Consider the following 18,840-nt stretch of genomic DNA (forward strand, 5'->3'; position numbering starts at 1 on the left):
AAATGCCTTTATAAATTTTTTTTTTTAAATATTTTTATGAATAAAGGGTTGTTATATATATCTTAGATGTGAGGGAACGGACAAATAGGAAATGTGCTTTGAGCAAAAGTAGTGCCTTATTGTTGAACCCGCATGTAAATGTGCTTTTGATGTCTGAATGTCTGTGCATGGCAGCCGAACGCAACAAAAGTTGTTTGGACTGAACTATGTTAAGTACAGGTGAGTGTATCAAATAAAGAACTCCAATATTAAATTCAGCTGAGATTTTAGCACCAAATACATCACCTTGTACTGTCCTTTTGTTTTACATGTTTTCTTATTTGTTTGTTATCCAGTCATTTACTTGAGAAATCTTCAGAAGACGTCCTCAGAGCTTCACGAGAGAATGATCTAAGAAGGGTAGGAGCTGTTCAATTTTTTTGAGCATCACTATTAAATTGTGTTTACCTTCTAACACTCTCCCTTCATGATTGTCTTCAGCTGAGGGATCTCCATCAGCAAGGCTATTCCATGCTGTCTATCGATGCCGTCGGCCAGACTGCTCTTCACATTTCTGCCAGGGCAGATCATCGTGATATTGTCAAGTACCTGCTAGCAAATGCCCCACCTGCCATTGTCGACATACCAGATACAGAGAGGTGGGTTGCTTTCGTCTACAGTACGTAGGCTTGCATGTCAACGGATGAATTGTCTGAGGTGTATGGTGTATTTGTGGTTTGCAGAGGGCAGACCGCCTTGCAAGTGGCTGCCGCTGGGGGCAGAAGATCAGTGTGCTGCCTGCTAGTGGCTGCTGGGGCTTCCCTCGTCGTCCGGGACCGCCAGGGCCGGACCGCCAAGCAGCTTGCCCTGCAAGCCAATGACTCAGAGCTTGCCCATTACCTTGAAAGTAAGTTTATTTCAGCAAAAGGATGGAATTGCATCCGATTTTATGCTGCCATATCCTCTAAAATATTTTTGTGTAACGTTAAGAAATAATCTTTTCTATAGTATGATGATTGTACCAAATATTAAGGTGCTCATTCATTTTCTTTGTGCATTGCAGGCCAAGAACGCTTTCACCTTGTGACGGAGGATGTTGAAACCATCGTCTAGCAGACTTGTCGTATTCACACCTTTCTCCTGCCCTGCCCCACCCCGCATGAGTAGCCACTGTTCGAGCTGGACGCTGCCCCTGATTGAGCCTCGGTGGGCATGCGGCCTCGGCCATCCTGTTGCATCCTGTACAGCCAGCTGTCCTTAGCAGGCTTTCATCCTTTGCTCGTGTTTTTTGGGTGGAGTGTGGTCTGGTCCGAAGCCCCGGGCCCACCCCTCTCCTCCCTCAACAGCCCTGGTGTGGCATGGCGTTGTTTGGTATGATAAATCTCATCTTACATCCTATTACCATCTTGGATTGCACGTGCAGCGATACCAAGATGTGTCATCTCATTGGACCCGTTTTGTCCCTGCGTTGATGCCAATATGACCAACAAATAGTCTCTAAGACTCAAATAGTCCCTCTAGGAAGACTATGATTTAATTACTTTACTTGTTTTCTAGACCTGTCTTATCTTGCTCTGCCATACTGTTACTGTCTCAAATGTGTTCTGCTTTGTGAACAATGTTTCATGTAAAGAGATAGATTTACCACACTTTGATTGTTATGTCACATTCGGTTATTGTGACAATTCTAGACATCATGTGCGATTGTTTGGTGCATGGTTTTTATTGGAAGTAGTTGAATCTCATTGTAGCAAAAAAAATTATGTGCAAGTTCAGACTTCTTTGTTGTTATTATCAGGCGTCTTTTACTTGCCACTTTTACAGTGATCTTATTTACTAGTGTGATAAGTACTATGTTTTGAATCTTAAATAAATAAATCTATTTTGTGATGCAATAATATAGTATGTCAAAGTCTCTCTAAGTGAAATCAATGTATAAATAATTTTTTCACTTGATGTTCATTAGGTCTTCCATTTGCTCTTGTTTTTTTGAAAAATTCATCTAACTTTTGCATTTGTCTAATTTTGAATTGATAATTTTCTTATTTACATCAGTTAACATTACTTACAGTAGGTCTTCACCTTTTATAGGTAGAAGCTGTACATACCTTTTTCAACCTCAACTCTGTGTAATCAGTAGAAATGTTTGATGAATCTTGAAATTTGCTTGAAGGTGCGCTCTTCTGACTAATCTTTACCTGTTCACTGAGATTTTTATCACTTACTTGTAAAATGTCTTACATTAAATTTGAAATAATGTACACTCCACATTCGTGCATGCCTTGTCTTGTCAACGTTTTGTAAATACCAAGTTTTCATTTTGTTCTTATCTTAAAATTTGCTAGTACCCTGGATGATTGTGTAAGTTTGAGGTCTGTGAAAATGCTGTGAAATCCTGTACTGTATGTACTTTTAATTTTTATTTTAGACCCGACTGCTCCCTTTTTGCATATTGTCACTAAAGATCCCCCCTCCCTTTTTTCTTTATTTGCTATGACAGTGCGGCTCTGATTAGTTAAATTGCATCTATTTTTCTCTTTCTTAAAGAGTACTAAACCACTTTGAAAAGGCTTTCCAGTCTAGGGCATTCATGCTGTCTACATGGAAACAGTTGATTGCATTCAACAACAGTGGTTAACTTTTTTCTCATTATATTTTGAATAATGTCAATTTTTAGTATTTTTTTTCTCATTAACTGTTAATACATTGTACTGTTAAGAAATCTTTCATAAAGTCAAATATGCTAAGGGATTGGCTCTGTAAATATTGTTATTTATAAGGACATTGTAACTTTTACCAAACACATTAATAGGAAATCCTTTTTTGTCTTTTGTTCTTGATTCAGATAATGCCCGTAGCGATGCACTTTCTCTTTGTCCAAAAGCTCTTAGTTGATGTACCTAACTGAGATGCTCAAAGCAATAATAATTCAGCTGTTGTTGTTTTTGTTTGTTCATAAATTTCCAGCATAACTGTGAACCGGCTGTGGCCCTATTAAAGATGAGTAGGTGCAACATAGCTACAAATTGATAGGTGTACTGGTTGTTTAATTTTGTAAGTGCAATATACATCAGTTTTGTTTTGGAAGTTTCTTATGTGGACCACTCTAGTCTTTTGTAGTGCTCTGTTATGGCAAGAAATGCTTTACGTTTTTCTGACAGGGTGTCTGCCTTAAATTTATTTAATGGCTGAGAAGTGATTTTTATCTTCAACTATTTGCTTGTAAGAGTTTTTTTAATAATGTTAGGCAAAAATGTGGAAGGTTTTGCTGTGTCATTTCTTGGAGACGTGTGTTGGCAAATAATGTTGATTAGCACCCAAGTTGGTAGATTGAACCAGCCTTATGATGTTTTAGCTACCATTCTTTTTCATTCTTCTCAAAGGGAATGCTATTCCTTTTGGTAGTTAAAAAGGTGTAGTAAATCAGTCTTTGCTTGGTTAGTCAGGGTACTGATATGATGCCAACCCACAATATTCTCAGAGAAGTGAAACAAAATAATGTCAGCTCATTTCTACATTCATAATGATATTTATTTTTTATCCCTGTAAATATTAAATTATGTTTCATCAGAGATTTCTAGAATTTGTGTTTGTTATAAATGCTTGTCCCCCCTCCCCCTCTCTCTCTCCCCTGTTACAATTAGGAAAAAAAGATGTTTTATGGTAGAGTGATGATAGTGTTGTGGAGGTGTTCTGTGATGTATGTGTAACCTGCATAAGCAAAGCAAAGTTGTGTCCAAGTTGTTGCACCTAAAGTCTTGCTACACCAATACTTTTAATGTATTGCTGCCATCTCCAATCTCTTTTCCTGTTTTGTTTTACTTCTATAGTCGTCTGAGACTGACACATCTTTCCGAGCAATATTAAATGCAAAATATCCTCTTATGTCTCCCTCTATTTTAGTAACTTATTGTAGTAATGAATGATGAATGTATGTACATAACTGATTACTGCTCTTCCTATAAGAATGAATGGACCACTTGTAGTAAAGTAGGCACTCTCACTCTGTCTTTGCAACATTTTGTATGAGCTAAGATTGTGAGCAGTGTATAATGGAATGTTTGGAAAATGCATATCATATCTTTTACAAAACTTATTGTAAATATTGATACATGATACATGACAATCACATATCGTAGATGCATATATTGCTTCAGACGCTGTTGACATTTTCTCTCCCCTCATTTGGATAAAGCCAGAGTTCAGATCTGGCTTTCAACAAGTGATTAGAAATTTAATCCATCGCTGATCCATCCCATGCTAGCAGTCATAGTTGCATTTCTCTCCTTAAAGATGAGTCATTCCATGTTGTTGTTGTTGTTGTTGTTTGTGGCTGTTTGAGACCTTCACAATTTTGCTCAATAGGAATATGTGAAGTTCCCTTGCCACTAGAAAACAGCTAAAGTCAGGAATCTCCAAGCATTGAATAAAAACTTTATGGAATGACTATTCAGTTTGCATGCATGTTCCACATTCCAATTAAATGTATTGAATCTTCATTTTAAAAATTTTCCTCTTTCAAAGAATAATTTATGGTTCAAAATCAAATTTGCATTAGTGTGGAGTTTTTATGTCTGATCGGACTGCACTCAACCATCTTCAATTTAAGTACACATCTGAAAAAAATCCCCCCCTCTTAATTCTTTGCAAAAAAATTACTTTTCTTCAAAAATAGATGATGCATGTCGGTTTGTTAAACTTGTGTGTTTTCAGTCCTGAACAAACCTGGTTGCCACTTTGCAGCCTGATTTCTTGGGGTGAACTTTGACTGAAAACTACCACTATTTTTGGTGAGAAAATGAACAAAAAAAATGTATTAAGTAGTGGTTTTAGTTCACATTTAACAACATTCCAATCCCAAATGTTCTCCTGTATCGTAGCTTCACTCTCACAGTTCTGAAATCCACATCGACACAGTTAAAATCCTCTAAATATTAATTCTATTCGTAAGGGTGTGAGTTGACTCACCAACCCATCTTCTGTACCAAAGAAACTACTAAGGTTTTTGAAGAAATTGTGTCAAAGTTAATGTTATTGTGTTAAGCTATCACATTTGTAAAAATGTATGGAATATACATAAAATATGTGATACAACTGGTGTAACCGTTAATAAAAATTTATGAAAATAATTTTATTTTTTCGTAGTTCCTATTCCCTGACAAGATACCGACGAGTAGCAGCACTCAAAACACAGTTTTCAGGGAGACTAGAACCCCAAAAGTCGGAGCTTACTAAGCTTAGCGCCTTGGAGGTAGGCAAGCCAACGGGCATCTCTGTTTGACGGGTCAGTCTTCCTCGTCCTCTGCAGGCGCTCCTGTTATCTCTCCTTCCATCTGCCTGAAATTATTCTCGCGTGTGAACATGATGAAAGTTGCAGGACCATACTAGTCTTTTTTAAATCTTGCGATGAGAAAAGATTTGAAGCAGCCCCGGGAGGTGGGTGGAAAAGTAGGGGAGGTCCTCTCTCCCCCACTTTCCCTTCTCCCCCTCCCCTGCCTTGCTGTTCCCCCCGTTCCTTCTGCCGACATGTTCGTTCGATGATCTGTTTAGATTCGGTGGTTTAGATTTGGTGTCGTCTGGCATGTGACTTCGTGACTCATGGGTCACATTAACGTCGTTGAACACCTCCTCTTTGCTGCACATCACGCGAGCAAGTAGTCAATCGACGAGTGCAGACAGTCCCATCGAAACAATGTCATGTAAGCCTAAACGGGTCCCGCACGTATGAACGAGCATTTTTCGGAGTTAATAAGACTGCAGACAACATTTTTGCGTCTTTTTAACTCAGCGGAGCATTTTTGTTTAGTACGCCAGTTAGCATCTTTGGAACCAGGGCCTGATAACATGTTTCGGAGAAACATAACCTTACCATTAGTATCATCCTGGCATGGTGTTTGTTTTTGGTTCCTAACCTTCGGATATGTAAGCTTCTCCAATTGATGATGATGTTGCTATACACTATCTGCATTTTTTGATTTCCATTAGCTCTTCTTGCCATTAGCAACAATCCATTAGCAAACTTTCCCATATGATATTTATTTATCACCAAGTTTCAACCCATTTCCCTTCCTTTTAACTTCCCAGAGCACTAAACTTACTATACTGCAAGTGGTTGCATTGACTAATTTGTCCTCTGCATGAAACTCTCAATTCAGTTCTACCCCAGCTCATGTGCCCAGCGTGTCAAGTTACCACGAGAATATAGATGACTATGCCATCAATTCGCACCAACTTGCATGGCTGTAGGCCTCTGCAGGAGTTAGCTGTGCTGAATACAACTGTGTTCTATTTTTCAGCCGGTAAGTTAAGAAGAGAGCGTTCTGGCTCCCGAGAACGCCAGTCTCACAAGGAAGGAGACAAGAGGTAAAAACCACACCAAATAAAAATTGTTTTAAAATTATTATTTGCTGTCTACATTTTAGTAGGCCTCTGGGATGTTCACTTTTCTCATTGTCTTTATATTTGTGCATTTCAGGAGTGATGCTGGTGTCCCTGAGCTGAAGGAAGAGGAATATGATGAGCAGTGGGAGCACGAGTGGGACGACATCAACGAGATCAGCAAGAGTGGCGCAAAGTACTACAAGCCATATGGAAAGAATCCAAATCAGAAGTGGAGGGGCCGCAACCAGTTCCACCATTACAACCAGTATCGTGGCCAAAACCGATTCAACAAGTGGGAGCACAGAAACTATTCTGCAGGTTCTGATCACGGATCAGACAGTAACCGAAGAACTGAAAGACGGCACATCCCTGATGAAGAGGAGAATTTGGAAATGCCACCGGGTGAAGAAATCACGAACCTGAAAGTGAAAATTCAAGATGGAAAGAGATTTGCAGCGCCTGATGAGGTAGAAATAGAATCTTATGAAGACAATAGAAACCGGCCAAGATTTTCAAGAGGGAGAGGTTCCAGGGGTTATCATGGTGGTGGCAGGGATAAGTGGGCCCAGGGAAACAGATTCAAACGGCCAGCAGCAAGTGATTTAGTAGATTGTAGAGAAGTGTTAAATCGGAGAAAGCGGTTCCATGCTGATTCAGAAGGTGATCTCCGTGAAAAACTTCAAAAAAAAGATTCTGACTTAGGTGATCTGAGAGAAGTGATTGATTCTCGTGATCCTGGAGCAATGGATCTGAGAGACTTAATTGAAGCACCTGATATGAGTCTAATGGATGAATTCACAGAGGATGTTGTTGGAGAAGTTGATCTTGAAGAAGACATACGCCTTAGAATTCGAAATGATTACTACCATGATGGTGCTGAAGATGAAAGGTCTGTCAGACATTTTGAAAATGACTTTGAAAGTGATGCTGAACCATATGAATATGAAGATGACCGAGAGCCACTGGACATTCCTCCTGAAGAAAATGTTTTTCGCAATGAAGGCCCGCTACATCAAGAAGAATGGATACAAGGCAAATGGCATCAACGTAGAGGCTCTCCTCCTGAGAAGAGCTTTGAACAACGTGAGGGATGGTCTGGAAGAAACAGGCAAGATTCGTTCCCTGAAGCTGATTGGTCCAGGTCTCGTGTCCCTCATGGCAGCCCCAGAGAAGAACGCCTGAATTCAAGAGACCGTTCTCCAAGATTAGGGGGTAGTCCTCACCGAAGAAATCGGGATCATTCAAGAAACAGAAGTCGTGAGAGGGTGAGAAGTTCACCTGGAAGAGTCCTCAGGGAAAGAAGTTTTGAGCAAGGAATTAGACCAAGGGATTCCAGTTGGGAAAAAAGGTTTGAGCTGATTCCTCATAGGGACAGAGTTCCCCCAGAACAAGAAAGAAGAGGTAGTTTTGAGGATGATAGAAGGGTTTCTGAAAGGAACAGGGACTTCGCTTTTGAAAGAGAAAGGTCATTTCCTCCTAATCACAGTCCTTTACTTGAAACAGAAAGATTGCCTCCTATGCTTGATGCAAGAGGACGAGTGAGAAGCCCTCCCAGAGAAACAAGCAGAGTGAGGGAAAGGAACCACCCAAGAATGAGAAGCATCAGTCCTGTGCCTCCTCATGCCATGATCAGTGAGAGAAACAGAAGAAGTCAAGAGAGGAACAACAGTGTTACATCAGAAAGGGGTAGAGTGACTGGCCGGGACAGGAATAGGAGTGCTGATCGTGAACCTAACAGAGGGAGGATGAGGGAGAGGGACTCGAGTACTGGGCAAGGCAGGAACTGGAATGCCGGCCAAGAAAAGGATAGGAGTATGGAGCGGGTCAGGACTAGAAGTGTGAGCCGGGAAAGAAATAGAAGCTTTGATCGAGACAGGCAAAGAAATTTTGATCAGGTTAGAAATAGAAAGAGGGCTGGGGTTGAGGAGGGTACTAGGAACAGTCGCTGGGCCAGAAGTAGTAGTCGAGAAATGGCTGCTAGACCTGGAAGGGAAATTAACTTGGGCAGGGATAGGGATAGAAGTCCACGTTGGACGGGTCCTAGGACTCCAAGTGCTGAAAGGTTTAGGGCTGCTGTCTGGAACCAGCCAAAAAGTCCTGGACGAAACAGAGAGCTTAGTCCAAACAGCGAACATTCCAGAGGCAGAGGAAGACAATCAGGGATGCCTGCGGATCAGTCAAGAGATCGTAGTAGGGGAAGAGAAGCTGAGGGACGTCCTCGGGAGCAGAAAGACAAGATTCCTTCAAGGTCCAAGGATCAAGATCGTCGAGACAAGGTTCAAGATCAACCTCGAAGAAGGGATTTTGAACATCTCAAGACTCAAGTTATACAGCCAGATAGACCAAGAGAATCCAGCTCAAGCTCAAAGCCTGAGCAGAACCGTAAAAGGGAACATGAAGAGAACTCAAGTAAATCATCAAGGGATCGTCTAAGAAGCCAAGAACATCGCAATTTACAAGAAAAATGTGGAAAGAGAACTACTCAATTTCCTGTTGAAGAGTTTAAACAAAGATTTGTAAGAGAGATTGAGAAACCTGAGAAATCTGTTAGAAGAGATGAATTTGTGGGTAAACACGGAAGAAGTGACTCAGTCCAAGCTAAAAAGCAGGGCAGTGGTTTTAATGATAATGACTCTAGGGAATGGGAGAATATTCGAGATTTTCAAGAAAGAAGAACTGCTCAGCCATTAATAGATCTCCCATTCCTTGATGAAGCAAGAAGACAGAGGCAGAATTCATCCCGTGAAGAAACTAGACCACAAGAAAGCCGTAGTTCAAGAAGCATGGCTGCCCCATTTCTGCCTAGAAACCAAAATGAAAATCGCTTGTCGCAGTCTCAGAAAAAGGATGAGGCTGGGAATTGGCAAAGTCAGAATGCCAAACACTCGTTGAGTCACCCTGAAGAGGAAAGGCGTAGATCTTCCCGTTGGGGAAGTCCAGGCCGGAGAGAAAAAGCCTCTAATCACTTTGATAGTCACAAGTCGACTGCCCATTCCTCCCAGAGTTCAGCAAACCCACATCATCCGACGTCGAACGGGAAAGCCGAAGACGGCCACTGGCAGAGGAGCAGAGACCTTCCTTCACATGGCGAGTCTCAATGGAACAAGCCTCGGTCTGACCTGTAAGTTCTATCATTGCTGTGTTCTATCAAAAGTGTTCTATTGCATCCTCATGGGCATCGAGTATAGGTTTTGCATGTTCTCTCTCAGGTTTAAGTGTAAATCAGGAGCAACAGTCATCACTAATGTTATTGTTCAGCAGCTTGAGATCACTTCATGACTTATCCGCCATAAAATGTGCTAATTGAGAAGTAATTAGCCAACCTTTGGGATATGAAGAGAGGATACTAGTACTACAGTTATCCTCACAAACAGCTGAATGGCAGCTTCAATCACCCAATTTTATTATTAGTGGAGCTCTGATTTGGTTTGGTTTTATACATCAAGCATGAAGCTCATTATGCCTCTCAGGGAGTTTAGATGGAGCTATGCACCTAATGGCATCATAATCCCAGCTATTGCATCCTTGCCACAGACCTGCAAGCCTCAAGGATCCAGAGGGACATCCAAGCCTTGTGTCGGTGTGTTTATCTGATAACTAACCCACCTTTTTTTGTTTTTGTTTTTCCTCTAGATCAAGCAAGTCGAGGGACTCCACCACCTTCAGGCCATTCCCTCCCAAGAGTCTTCTGTCTCCCAGAGAGGTGATATTTATCCGTGGACTAGCAAGAGACGTCTCAGATATGGATGTAAGGAAGGATATCAGCAACTGTGGACTTTGGGCGAAAGATGTTCGTGTCGTGTATGATACTGATACAGGTAAAGAAACTAAATTTGTCCCTTATTATATTTTGTAGTTTTAGGTTTATATTCTATAGTCTGTTCCTCCCTGTAATTTATTTTATTCCAACAAAGGTGTATCAAGAGGCCTAGCATTTGTCACTTTCAATTCAGTCGATGAGGCCACACGGTGGATGGACTTGAGGAATGTAAGTTTTATATAAATATGTGTTCCAGTTTTCTCTGTTACAATAATGAAGTCATTACAAATTTTAATAATATTTTCTTTAACCTTAGGGTGTTCTTAACCTTCGCCCCAACAATCATGCAGCAATGGATTATAGCAACCCAGTGTCCAAAGACTGGGAGTGTGTCCGAGTAAGTAAATTTATCATTGGAAATCATCAGATGGTCCCATGTGCTAGTCCATAACAGAGATTAGAGCATACTGCCACAACTAGCACATAGGATAGGACCAGACAAGTAACATCTGCTTCCATGAACGTTCCTTCAATGGAGATTTCTTAAATTGTTGGACAGCTAATGAATTCTGGGTTTCGTATTTCAGTGTCATACTACTAACTTCAAGAACAGATCTGCCTGTTATCAATGTAATAGATCCAAAGACGACTGTCTTGATGGATGGGAAGAAACCTGCCCATATCCCACTAATGGTAGGTGTATAGCCCAATAAATTTTAAATGTACAACACGTAAGAAAAAAATTACTGAAAATTGTTGTAAAATTGTTTCTAGCTCTTCTCTTGCGAGGATTGAATCCCCTGACCAGTACTTCAGAAGTCATGAAGGCTTTGAAAGGTCGAATGCAGGCACATTCAAGAATAGACAGTGTGAAGATGGGAGTCGATATGAAGGGCCGACCCCGTTCTGTGTGCTTTGTTCAGTTGACAAGTGTCGTTGACTCAATGTGTCTTCACAAATCAATTGTGACTGAACCTCTAATGATTGACAACAACTTAGGTATGTGAAACCTTTCCAACAGTGTAGTTAAGGTATCTGTGTTGTTTGTGAGCTTAGCTTCTAATTTGTAACATGCTCTTCCCCTGTTCTTTTTCTACAGTGATGGTTGCATATTGCCAACTGGACAAGTTGCCTCCAATGGACTCTCACCCTGGCCAACTGCACCCTGGCTTGCCCACAGTCCATTCGGTGGCCCCTCCCTCCATTCCCCTCTCACTGCACACGGGTCCTCCATCGAGCAACAATATTCCAGTTGTACCAAGGACAGTCCCGCCAGCTGCCCCGCCTGCTCCTGTCCACATGCCTGCTCCAACACCTGCACCCCCAGCCAAGCCTGCACCAATATCAACAACCGCCATACGCTCCATGCTTGAGGGCAATTATTCCGAGAAGGACATCCCTACACTCGCCCAATATTGTGCCTCAGCTTATGCTAAGAATCCCCAAGAACAAGCTGCCTATGTGCGCTACTATACCAAACTCTACAGGGAGAAACTTCTCAAGGTATGATTTCTCTTTTCAACTTGGTGAGTGCTTCTGATTTAGTTTTTGAAAATTCATCCTTTTTATATTTTTTTTATTGTGTGTTACAGAATCAGGCGGGTGGAAAGTAATTCTTAAGGAAGTCAGATATAATAAAGTTACCTGGTTCTCATTGACGTGGACCATAATATAGTTTATCTGTTTATTTTGTTTGACAAAAATTAATTTGTAATCATTTATTTGGATACGTAATTGAAGCACAAAAGAATTACTCACTGTACTATGTTGTTTAAAATTCCTTTGAGAAGTGTAACTCTATCACACCTCTGTTTTATTTTATTGTCACTATTTTTATGGTAGGTATTCTTTTGTATGGTTTGCTCAAGTTTAATCACTTGCTTAGTCAGTCATTTGCCATCACCAATCACTTGAAGTTGAAATTGATTTCACTGCCACTAGATGGGTACTGGCCTTCCTGATTGAGGTGCAGTGTCAGTTTTAACTGGTAATTAGCAATGACCTAACATACCATCATCAATTTGAAAAAAAAAGTTCTTTTTAAAAGTTTTGTACTTTTTGACACAAGTGTTTGTTTTGTTTCTATAGTCTTTGCTTTGCCAAACAGTGTGATGTGATAGCACATATGTTTGTTAAATCCTATGCTAATTTTAATTTGCAAGTTTGATTTAAAAATTCTGTTGAAATAAATTACCCTTGTAATCTTGTGATTGACTTTCGAATTAAACTTTTTTTCAATTGATTGGGTATTTTATTAACCCTGAGTCATATTCTAGAATAAATATGTTATGTACATTTTTAACAGTGACAATGCACATGCCACAAATGCAGTCATTTTAAAAACAATAATTTTTGACTAGAATACAAAGTTGCTCTCTAGAGTCTGCAAGTGGCAATGTTATGAAAGTTGATTTTCTTAAATCTAGTCACAAGTCTTCATGCATATCACAACGTAACCCTGATAGGGAATGAGTCCCTCTCCACTCCGCTCCACTCACGTCCTCTTGAACACTTTAACGGAGGGCGCCACGATGGCGGCGAAGGCCTGGATGATGCCCGAGGTGACCGGGTTGCTGGCCTGCAGCGCCTGCCACTCGTCCGAGTCCGCCACGGCCCGCCAGCCCGCCGCCACCAGACGGCACAGGCGGTTCTTGATGGCCGGGGTCACCACGGGCCACTTGTCGGCCTCCATGAGCAGGCTGAGGGCGCGCGGCCCGTCCAGCCCCCACAGGCACATCTCGCAGCGCGCCTTGAGCCGCTCCACCTGCAGCGAGGGCCAAGGCAATGCATTCACTGCACTTCCACGCACACCACTCGCAGTGGGCCAGAAGAGCGGTGGAGGCGGCCAAAAGTCTAGACGCGTGCAGAGCTCCAGAGTCGCTAAACAGGACTCGAACCGAACGTGTGACCCCACCAATGGATTCCTCGTTCGGAGAGCAATCCATCGGTGGGGTCACACGTTCGGTTCGAGTCCTATTTAGTGACTCTGGAGCTCAAAACGAGTCTAGAGTTTTGGCCACCTCCACCGGTCTCCTGGCCCACTGTGCCACTGCACACTTTCAGCGACTAAAATACTGATCACTTGTACCAACCTGGTAACGCTCTGACAAGTCCAAGAGCTCGAGCTCACACCCGTCCCAACTGGCAATATCTTCGGTGTAAAGGAAGTCCAAGAACCTCCCAAAGGCCTCTTTGGATGCGCCTTCAATTATAACGGTCTCAGCAGTTTTCTCTTTGAACTCCCCAGTAAACATGGCCTGGGACAAAACAGGAATACATAATCAATGGCAATGGTCCCAGTACTTACTCTCTTCAGCCTCCGATGCCCCTCACCATGAAGACACTGCTAGTTGCACTGAGAACAGCTTTGTGAGCAGGATATACATGGCCATCCACTCGGAGTTGTACGTCACAGAGAGAAGAACCAGACTTCCGGGCTAAATTTAAACTGTTTATTAGGGAGTCTGTGGGAGTGACTCGCCGCCCATAAACCTAGTAAAACATGAGAACCCATTAATTAATCTTTTATAAAAAAAAATCTACTGTCATCTATTTCAAAATTAAGCTGATGATAGTTGAACAGAGTGCTTATCTCAAATTAATAGAATTGAACAAACCTCCAGTCTCACAGTGAAACAGCGTGTTGTGCACTGAGGCATCTGCATTAAAGTGCCCTCAGTAGTGTCCCTGGAGTAGTAGTTATTTCCATTCTTGTCAACAATGTGTACTGAATTCTTCTCTTCAGGCAATGGCCACGTTAGCGGGTTCTGATTGAACGGCTCATTTCCACTCTCTCGCTTCGTCCACAACCCACATGATTTAACCAGCAGTTCTCGCCACGGCTGCTTCAGGCAATTCCTCTGTAAACCAACTTTGATCCACTTGCCAGTGGAGTGGAAGCGAATGCTGAACAACTCGTTGTCGTCATATGTGTCATTCTCATTGGCATGCACTGGGAATGGACCAAAGAAGTCGACGCGTTCCTTGTACGGATCAAGCATCCTAATGACGTCCCAGGGAACAAAACATTCTGCAGCGATCACGGGCTCCCACAGTTTACGATCATTCACACAAGGCTGGCAAGAATTTGAATCCACAGCCACAGCCATTGCTCAGGGGAATACTGCTGATGCTCCTGTCAAAAAAGCAAGCTAGGGACTAATGTGAGTTATTGAAAAAAATTCATGATGTTGAAACAGGCTTAAGAGAATCAAAATAGAAACACAAATATAACACCATGGACATTTTTCGTAATTGACTCAACTGAAATAAGCGAGAGATAGAAGAATGACTCGAGGTTATAGTGCCCCATGCAGTAGCAGTAAAACTTTTATTTTTAATACATAAAACAAAATGAACAACACCCAAAACAGGATAGCAACGACAAAATTAAGTCTCAATCAGATCGTACCGACGCCTCACCTCAAATAAATCCAGAAGTTCCCATGTAAACCCGAATCACTATGATCGTCTGTTTGCTGTTTGTTTTTGTTTGTGCGAGGTGGGCGACAGGGGAGGGGGGAGAAGGGGAGAAGGGGGAAACAGACATGAAAAATTCAGCGCTCATAAGTTCCGTCAGAGAGGGGGAATGCCAGAAACTGCAGCCAGAAAAACAAGCGTCTCGACTGGAGACCCTCCCGTCTCTAGTCTCGACCGGTGTCGTGTCGTGAGCAGGGCTTTTCAAGGTTCTCAAACTTTGACCCTAACTTCAAGAAGTCTGCAAATCGACGACGTTGACATCATGTACGATGTGAAAAAAAAAACGTTAACGCTAACGCTAACGTGAAAGCAGATGATACTTATGAGAATGTTTATTGAAATGTATGAATGTGACATTTTGTCTCTTTCTTTCAAAGAGTAAACACTCGGAACTCTTTTTTTTGACAAATTTCCTACACATGGTAATTCATGAAAATGTCAATTTTAGTATAACTTTTGAATATCCTAACGTGCCATTGTTTTGCGTTAAACATGTTCGCAATGACGGTGGGACACTCATATGTCCGATACCACTTGTGTTGGGTATCATTTTCGTTGTTTCAACGCGAGGATGCACAATTTGGTGGCCAATCACATAAATACTCAATACCCGTAAAAGTTGTGTTCGGTACTAGGGCAATGCGCCTTGCGGCCTGCGGCGTGTCAGCCACATCTCCAAGCGGGGCCGGCCGGCCGGCGCGCCACCCGCACCCGACCTCAAGATAGATAAGCAAGAGTTGCGCCTGCCGCGCCGCTTCTCGAGAGGGGCAGGGGTTCGGGGGGCGCTGCACTACGCGTTCTACGCACTCAAGGCTCAAGTGCGTGTGTGTGTAGACTGCTGCGGGGCGTGGCGGGGCGCGGCGGGACGTGGCGTCTCGGCAAGGGAATGGGCGAGGTGGGCAGCTACGCGATGCGTGCTAGCAGCGCCTCGTGACGACGCGCAACGCGAGAGACGCACTTCTTGAGTACTAGAGAGCTGGGTGTCGAGGTCATACGACGCGCGCGCAACCCGAGCCCCCGCAGCCGCCCCGATTCATGGTGCGGCGCGCGGCACGGCGCGGCGCGGCGCGGCAGACGGCAGACTGCGGGCCCTCCGCTCATAATCTTCTAGGCAGGCCAGCCAGCCGCTGCCTTGCCAGCGAGGCGCTCGGCCTCTTCTAGGCTTGCTAGTCAGGCAACGAGGCAACTGCTACCTGGCTAGCCGGAAACTCGGTACTCTCTGCACGAGAGTACAAGCACGCTGATACGTGAACGTATCATCTGCTAAAAAGCCATCGCGTTAATTCGCGGAGAGAAGAAAACAAAACTTCTGATCCGGCCAAATTTGACTTCTTACTAGCCAGATTTTGGCAGATAGGCAATTTGCTGCACATGCCACCTGAAACGTCAAAAACGTGCAGCTTCACAGCAGCCCCCGCTTGAAAATGAACAAGAGGAAAGCGCGCAAATCCTTGGCGACTGCAAGCATGGGCCGAAGGAAGAGTTGTGCCAGCAACGTGCACACTTCGTGCACACTTCGAGCACACTTTGTGCGCTGGCCGGCGCAGCATGCACCGCTCCGCCTGCCGCTTGCGCCTGGCTTGCGGTCGGGACGTGCACGCCATGCGGCCGCATGCGGCGGAGCAGGCGGAGCGGGCGCTGCACCGCACAGTGGGCCAGAAGACCGGTGGAGGCGAACAAAACTCTAGACGCGTTTTGAGCTCCAGAGTCGCTAAATGGGACTCGAATCGAGGGTGTGACCCCACCAACGGATTCCTCGTTCGGAGAGCAGTCCATTGGTGGGGTCACACGTTCGGTTCGAGTCCCATTTAGCGACTCTGGAGCTCAAAACGCGTCTAGAGTTTGGACCGCCTCCACCGGTCTTCTGGCCCACTGTGGACCGGGCCGTGCAGTCGCTCCGCCTCTCTCGCGCCCCCGCGGAACACACGGAGCGCCCCGCCAGTGCGACAGAGACGCGCAGCGACGCGCAGACGACGCAGAGGATGGGAGTCGGCCGGCCCTAATTGCGTCTGCAAATAGATTTGCGGTCGGCTATAGACAGCCGCGAGACGGGGCGGGGTGGGGCGCGGCGGCGGCGGCAGATTTATTGCGTGTTGCTAATGTTGATGGCAGCGCCGCGGCTGAGTGGCGGCAAGACTCTGCGAATAATGGATTTGGCATTAAGGACAGCAAGACAGCGGCGTGGCTAGCGTGGCTCGGGTGCATGCACCTGGCAAACAGACACTACACTGCTAGCAAAAAAAAATAATTCGCAATTAAAACTTTGAAAAATCTTGAGAAATTTCTTTCTGTTTTGCGAGGTTTGATTGCGTTGTTGGGCCTGGCGCGCTGTGTTGTCGCAGACAGGACGTGAACTGGAAATCCGTCGTCTGCAGTGGGGCGGTCGAGCGCCCGGCAGGGCGGGCACGTCTGCGACACGGCGGTGTTGGGCGGGCTGGCCTGCCGTGCCGGTTTGGCGGCAAAAATTCGAGACGCGTTTTGAGCTCCAGAGTCGCTAAATGGGAGTCAAACCGAACGTGTGACCCCTCCAATGGAGTCCTTGTTCGAAGAGTATTCCATTGGTGGGGTCACACGTTCGGTTCGAGTCCCATTTAGCGACTCTGGAGCCGGGATTTTGACCGCCTCCACCGGTCTTCTGGCCCACTGTGCGATCGAGTTCGAGAGGTCGACTCCCTTGTTTTGACGCTGTTTTCTCCGTCCATTCATTCATTCCTGTGAAAGGGGGCAGGCAGGAGCGCGTTATCGTCGCGTTATCGTCGCGTTGTCGCGACATCGGCGGCGTCTGATGCAAGTCGAAAATCGGGCGCAGGCCTGGTGGCCCGGCCCGGCAGCCCAAATCGCGCGGGCCTGTGTTTGTTATCGTGTTTGTGCAATCTAGGCATCAGGCTCGTCACGGCGCGGCGCGGCGCGGCGCGGCACGGTGCATCGCGGGCCAGGAAGTCGGCTGACCTTCCAACAAACGTAAACAAGTTGACACTGCCAAGCCAGGGAAGGATTCGGCGCGGCGCGTCGCTCTGTCTCTCTCGCACCCACACGGCACGCTCCACGGGTGCGAGAGAGACAGAGCGACGACTCTCGGAGTCAGTCTGCAGACGGCGTGGTGCTCGCAACAACAGGCATGCCGTGGACTTCGCACCCGCCGGCACCGCCGTGGCACTGCACTGCAACCTGAAACGCACCGAATCATACACTGTACACACGCAATGACGCGTAATCACCGGCACACTGCAACAACAGGGCAGCGGCGACAGGATCGTTGCGCTTCCAAGATTACGACATTGCACAGTGGGCCAGAAGACCGGCGCCAGCGGCCAAAACTCTAGACGCGTTTTGAGCTAGAGTCGCTAAATGGGACTCGAACCGAACGTGTTGCCCCACCAATGAACTCCTCGTTCGGAGAGCAATCCAGTGTGGGGTCACACGTGCGGTTCGAGTCCTGCTTAGCGACTCTGGAGCTCAAAACGCATCTAGGGCTTTGGCCGCCTCCACCGGTCTTCTGGCCCACTGTGCATTGTGGCGTGTATGTGTGACGCGCACTACTAAGTCTCGCGTTATGCATAGCAGGACGGGAGCAGTCACTGGTGAAAACCTCCTGCCGAACGGCAAACTCCTGTTTGTGCGACGACGCTCTGAACGAGGCTGTGTGCGTGAGCGCGCGTGTGTGTGGGCGGAGCACAGCGGAGCACAGCGGAGCATCGGAAAAGCCTACTGCGCGCAAAGAGACAGGAAAAATAAAAAACGAATCGGCGGCTGCCTTCCGTCCACGCGGCCGCACGCGGGCCGTGGAGGAGGGAGTGCGACGGAGACAGACCGGGAAAAAACAGGGACGCCGATAACACCGTTTTCGCGCGCAGCTCTGCGTGACATTGGCCCTGGTGCGCTCGTGTGTGTGTGTGTGTGTGTGTGTGTGTGTGTGTGTGTGTGCGTGTGTGTGTGTGTCGGTGTGTGTGTGTGTGCGCGTGCGAGTGCGTGTGTGTTGGTGAGGCCCGAGGGGCTGCCCACTTTTCAGCGGAAGCCACTCTTGTTTTGATTTCTTCGGGGGCCTTGCCTCGCCTTGCCGCCTGGCGCACAGTGGGCCAGAAGACCGGTGGAGGCGGCCCCAACTCTGGACGCGTTTGGAGCTCCAGAGTCGCTGAATGGGACTCGAACCGAACGTGTGACCCTCACCAATGGATTGCTCTCCGAACGAGGAATCCATTGGTGGGGTCACACGTTCGATTCGAGTCCCTTTTAGCGACTCT

The 18,840-nt window shown here is 45.4% G+C and overlaps 3 protein-coding genes across 6 annotated transcripts in view; 2 read left to right on the forward strand and 1 right to left on the reverse strand.

Moving 5' to 3' along the window:
* LOC117645508 (eye-specific diacylglycerol kinase) overlaps positions 1–5,113 on the forward strand; it is a 147,578-nt gene extending 142,465 nt beyond the window's left edge. For both annotated transcript variants that reach the window (XM_034385767.1, XM_034385768.1), the window contains 5 exons: positions 175–219; positions 336–399; positions 481–638; positions 723–886; positions 1,043–5,113. In XM_034385767.1, the coding sequence (XP_034241658.1) occupies positions 175–219; positions 336–399; positions 481–638; positions 723–886; positions 1,043–1,092 (481 nt within the window). In that variant the 3' untranslated portion in view covers positions 1,093–5,113. The remainder of the gene's footprint in view (positions 1–174; positions 220–335; positions 400–480; positions 639–722; positions 887–1,042) is intronic.
* Positions 5,114–5,454: 341 nt separating this feature from the next.
* LOC117644482 (zinc finger CCCH domain-containing protein 13-like) lies at positions 5,455–12,362 on the forward strand. Its single transcript, XM_034383992.1, has 10 exons — positions 5,455–5,678; positions 6,276–6,342; positions 6,455–9,481; positions 9,994–10,178; positions 10,275–10,348; positions 10,437–10,517; positions 10,708–10,813; positions 10,895–11,119; positions 11,220–11,623; positions 11,713–12,362. Exons 1-10 carry the CDS (start codon positions 5,672–5,674, stop codon positions 11,731–11,733), a joined length of 4,197 nt encoding a protein of 1,398 aa, XP_034239883.1. The 5' UTR covers positions 5,455–5,671; the 3' UTR covers positions 11,734–12,362.
* On the reverse strand, positions 11,769–14,659 carry LOC117644483. Of its 3 annotated transcripts, none has more exons than XM_034383993.1 (5): positions 14,543–14,659; positions 13,738–14,255; positions 13,454–13,612; positions 13,213–13,377; positions 11,769–12,884 (listed from the first exon to the last, which is right to left on the reverse strand). In XM_034383993.1, the coding sequence occupies exons 2-5, from the start codon at positions 14,227–14,229 to the stop codon at positions 12,615–12,617; spliced, it is 1,086 nt and encodes a 361-aa protein (XP_034239884.1). In that variant the 5' UTR covers positions 14,230–14,255; positions 14,543–14,659; the 3' UTR covers positions 11,769–12,614. The 3 variants fall into 3 exon arrangements, with proteins under 3 accessions (XP_034239884.1, XP_034239885.1, XP_034239886.1); XM_034383994.1 differs by having other exon boundaries at positions 13,738–14,271; positions 14,543–14,651; XM_034383995.1 differs by having other exon boundaries at positions 13,738–14,278; positions 14,543–14,634.
* Positions 14,660–18,840: the final 4,181 nt, after the last annotated feature.

The sequence above is a fragment of the Thrips palmi genome, unplaced genomic scaffold (genome assembly GCF_012932325.1).
Source record: "Thrips palmi isolate BJ-2018 unplaced genomic scaffold, TpBJ-2018v1 HiC_scaffold_18, whole genome shotgun sequence".
Classification (NCBI taxonomy): Eukaryota; Metazoa; Arthropoda; class Insecta; order Thysanoptera; family Thripidae; genus Thrips; species Thrips palmi.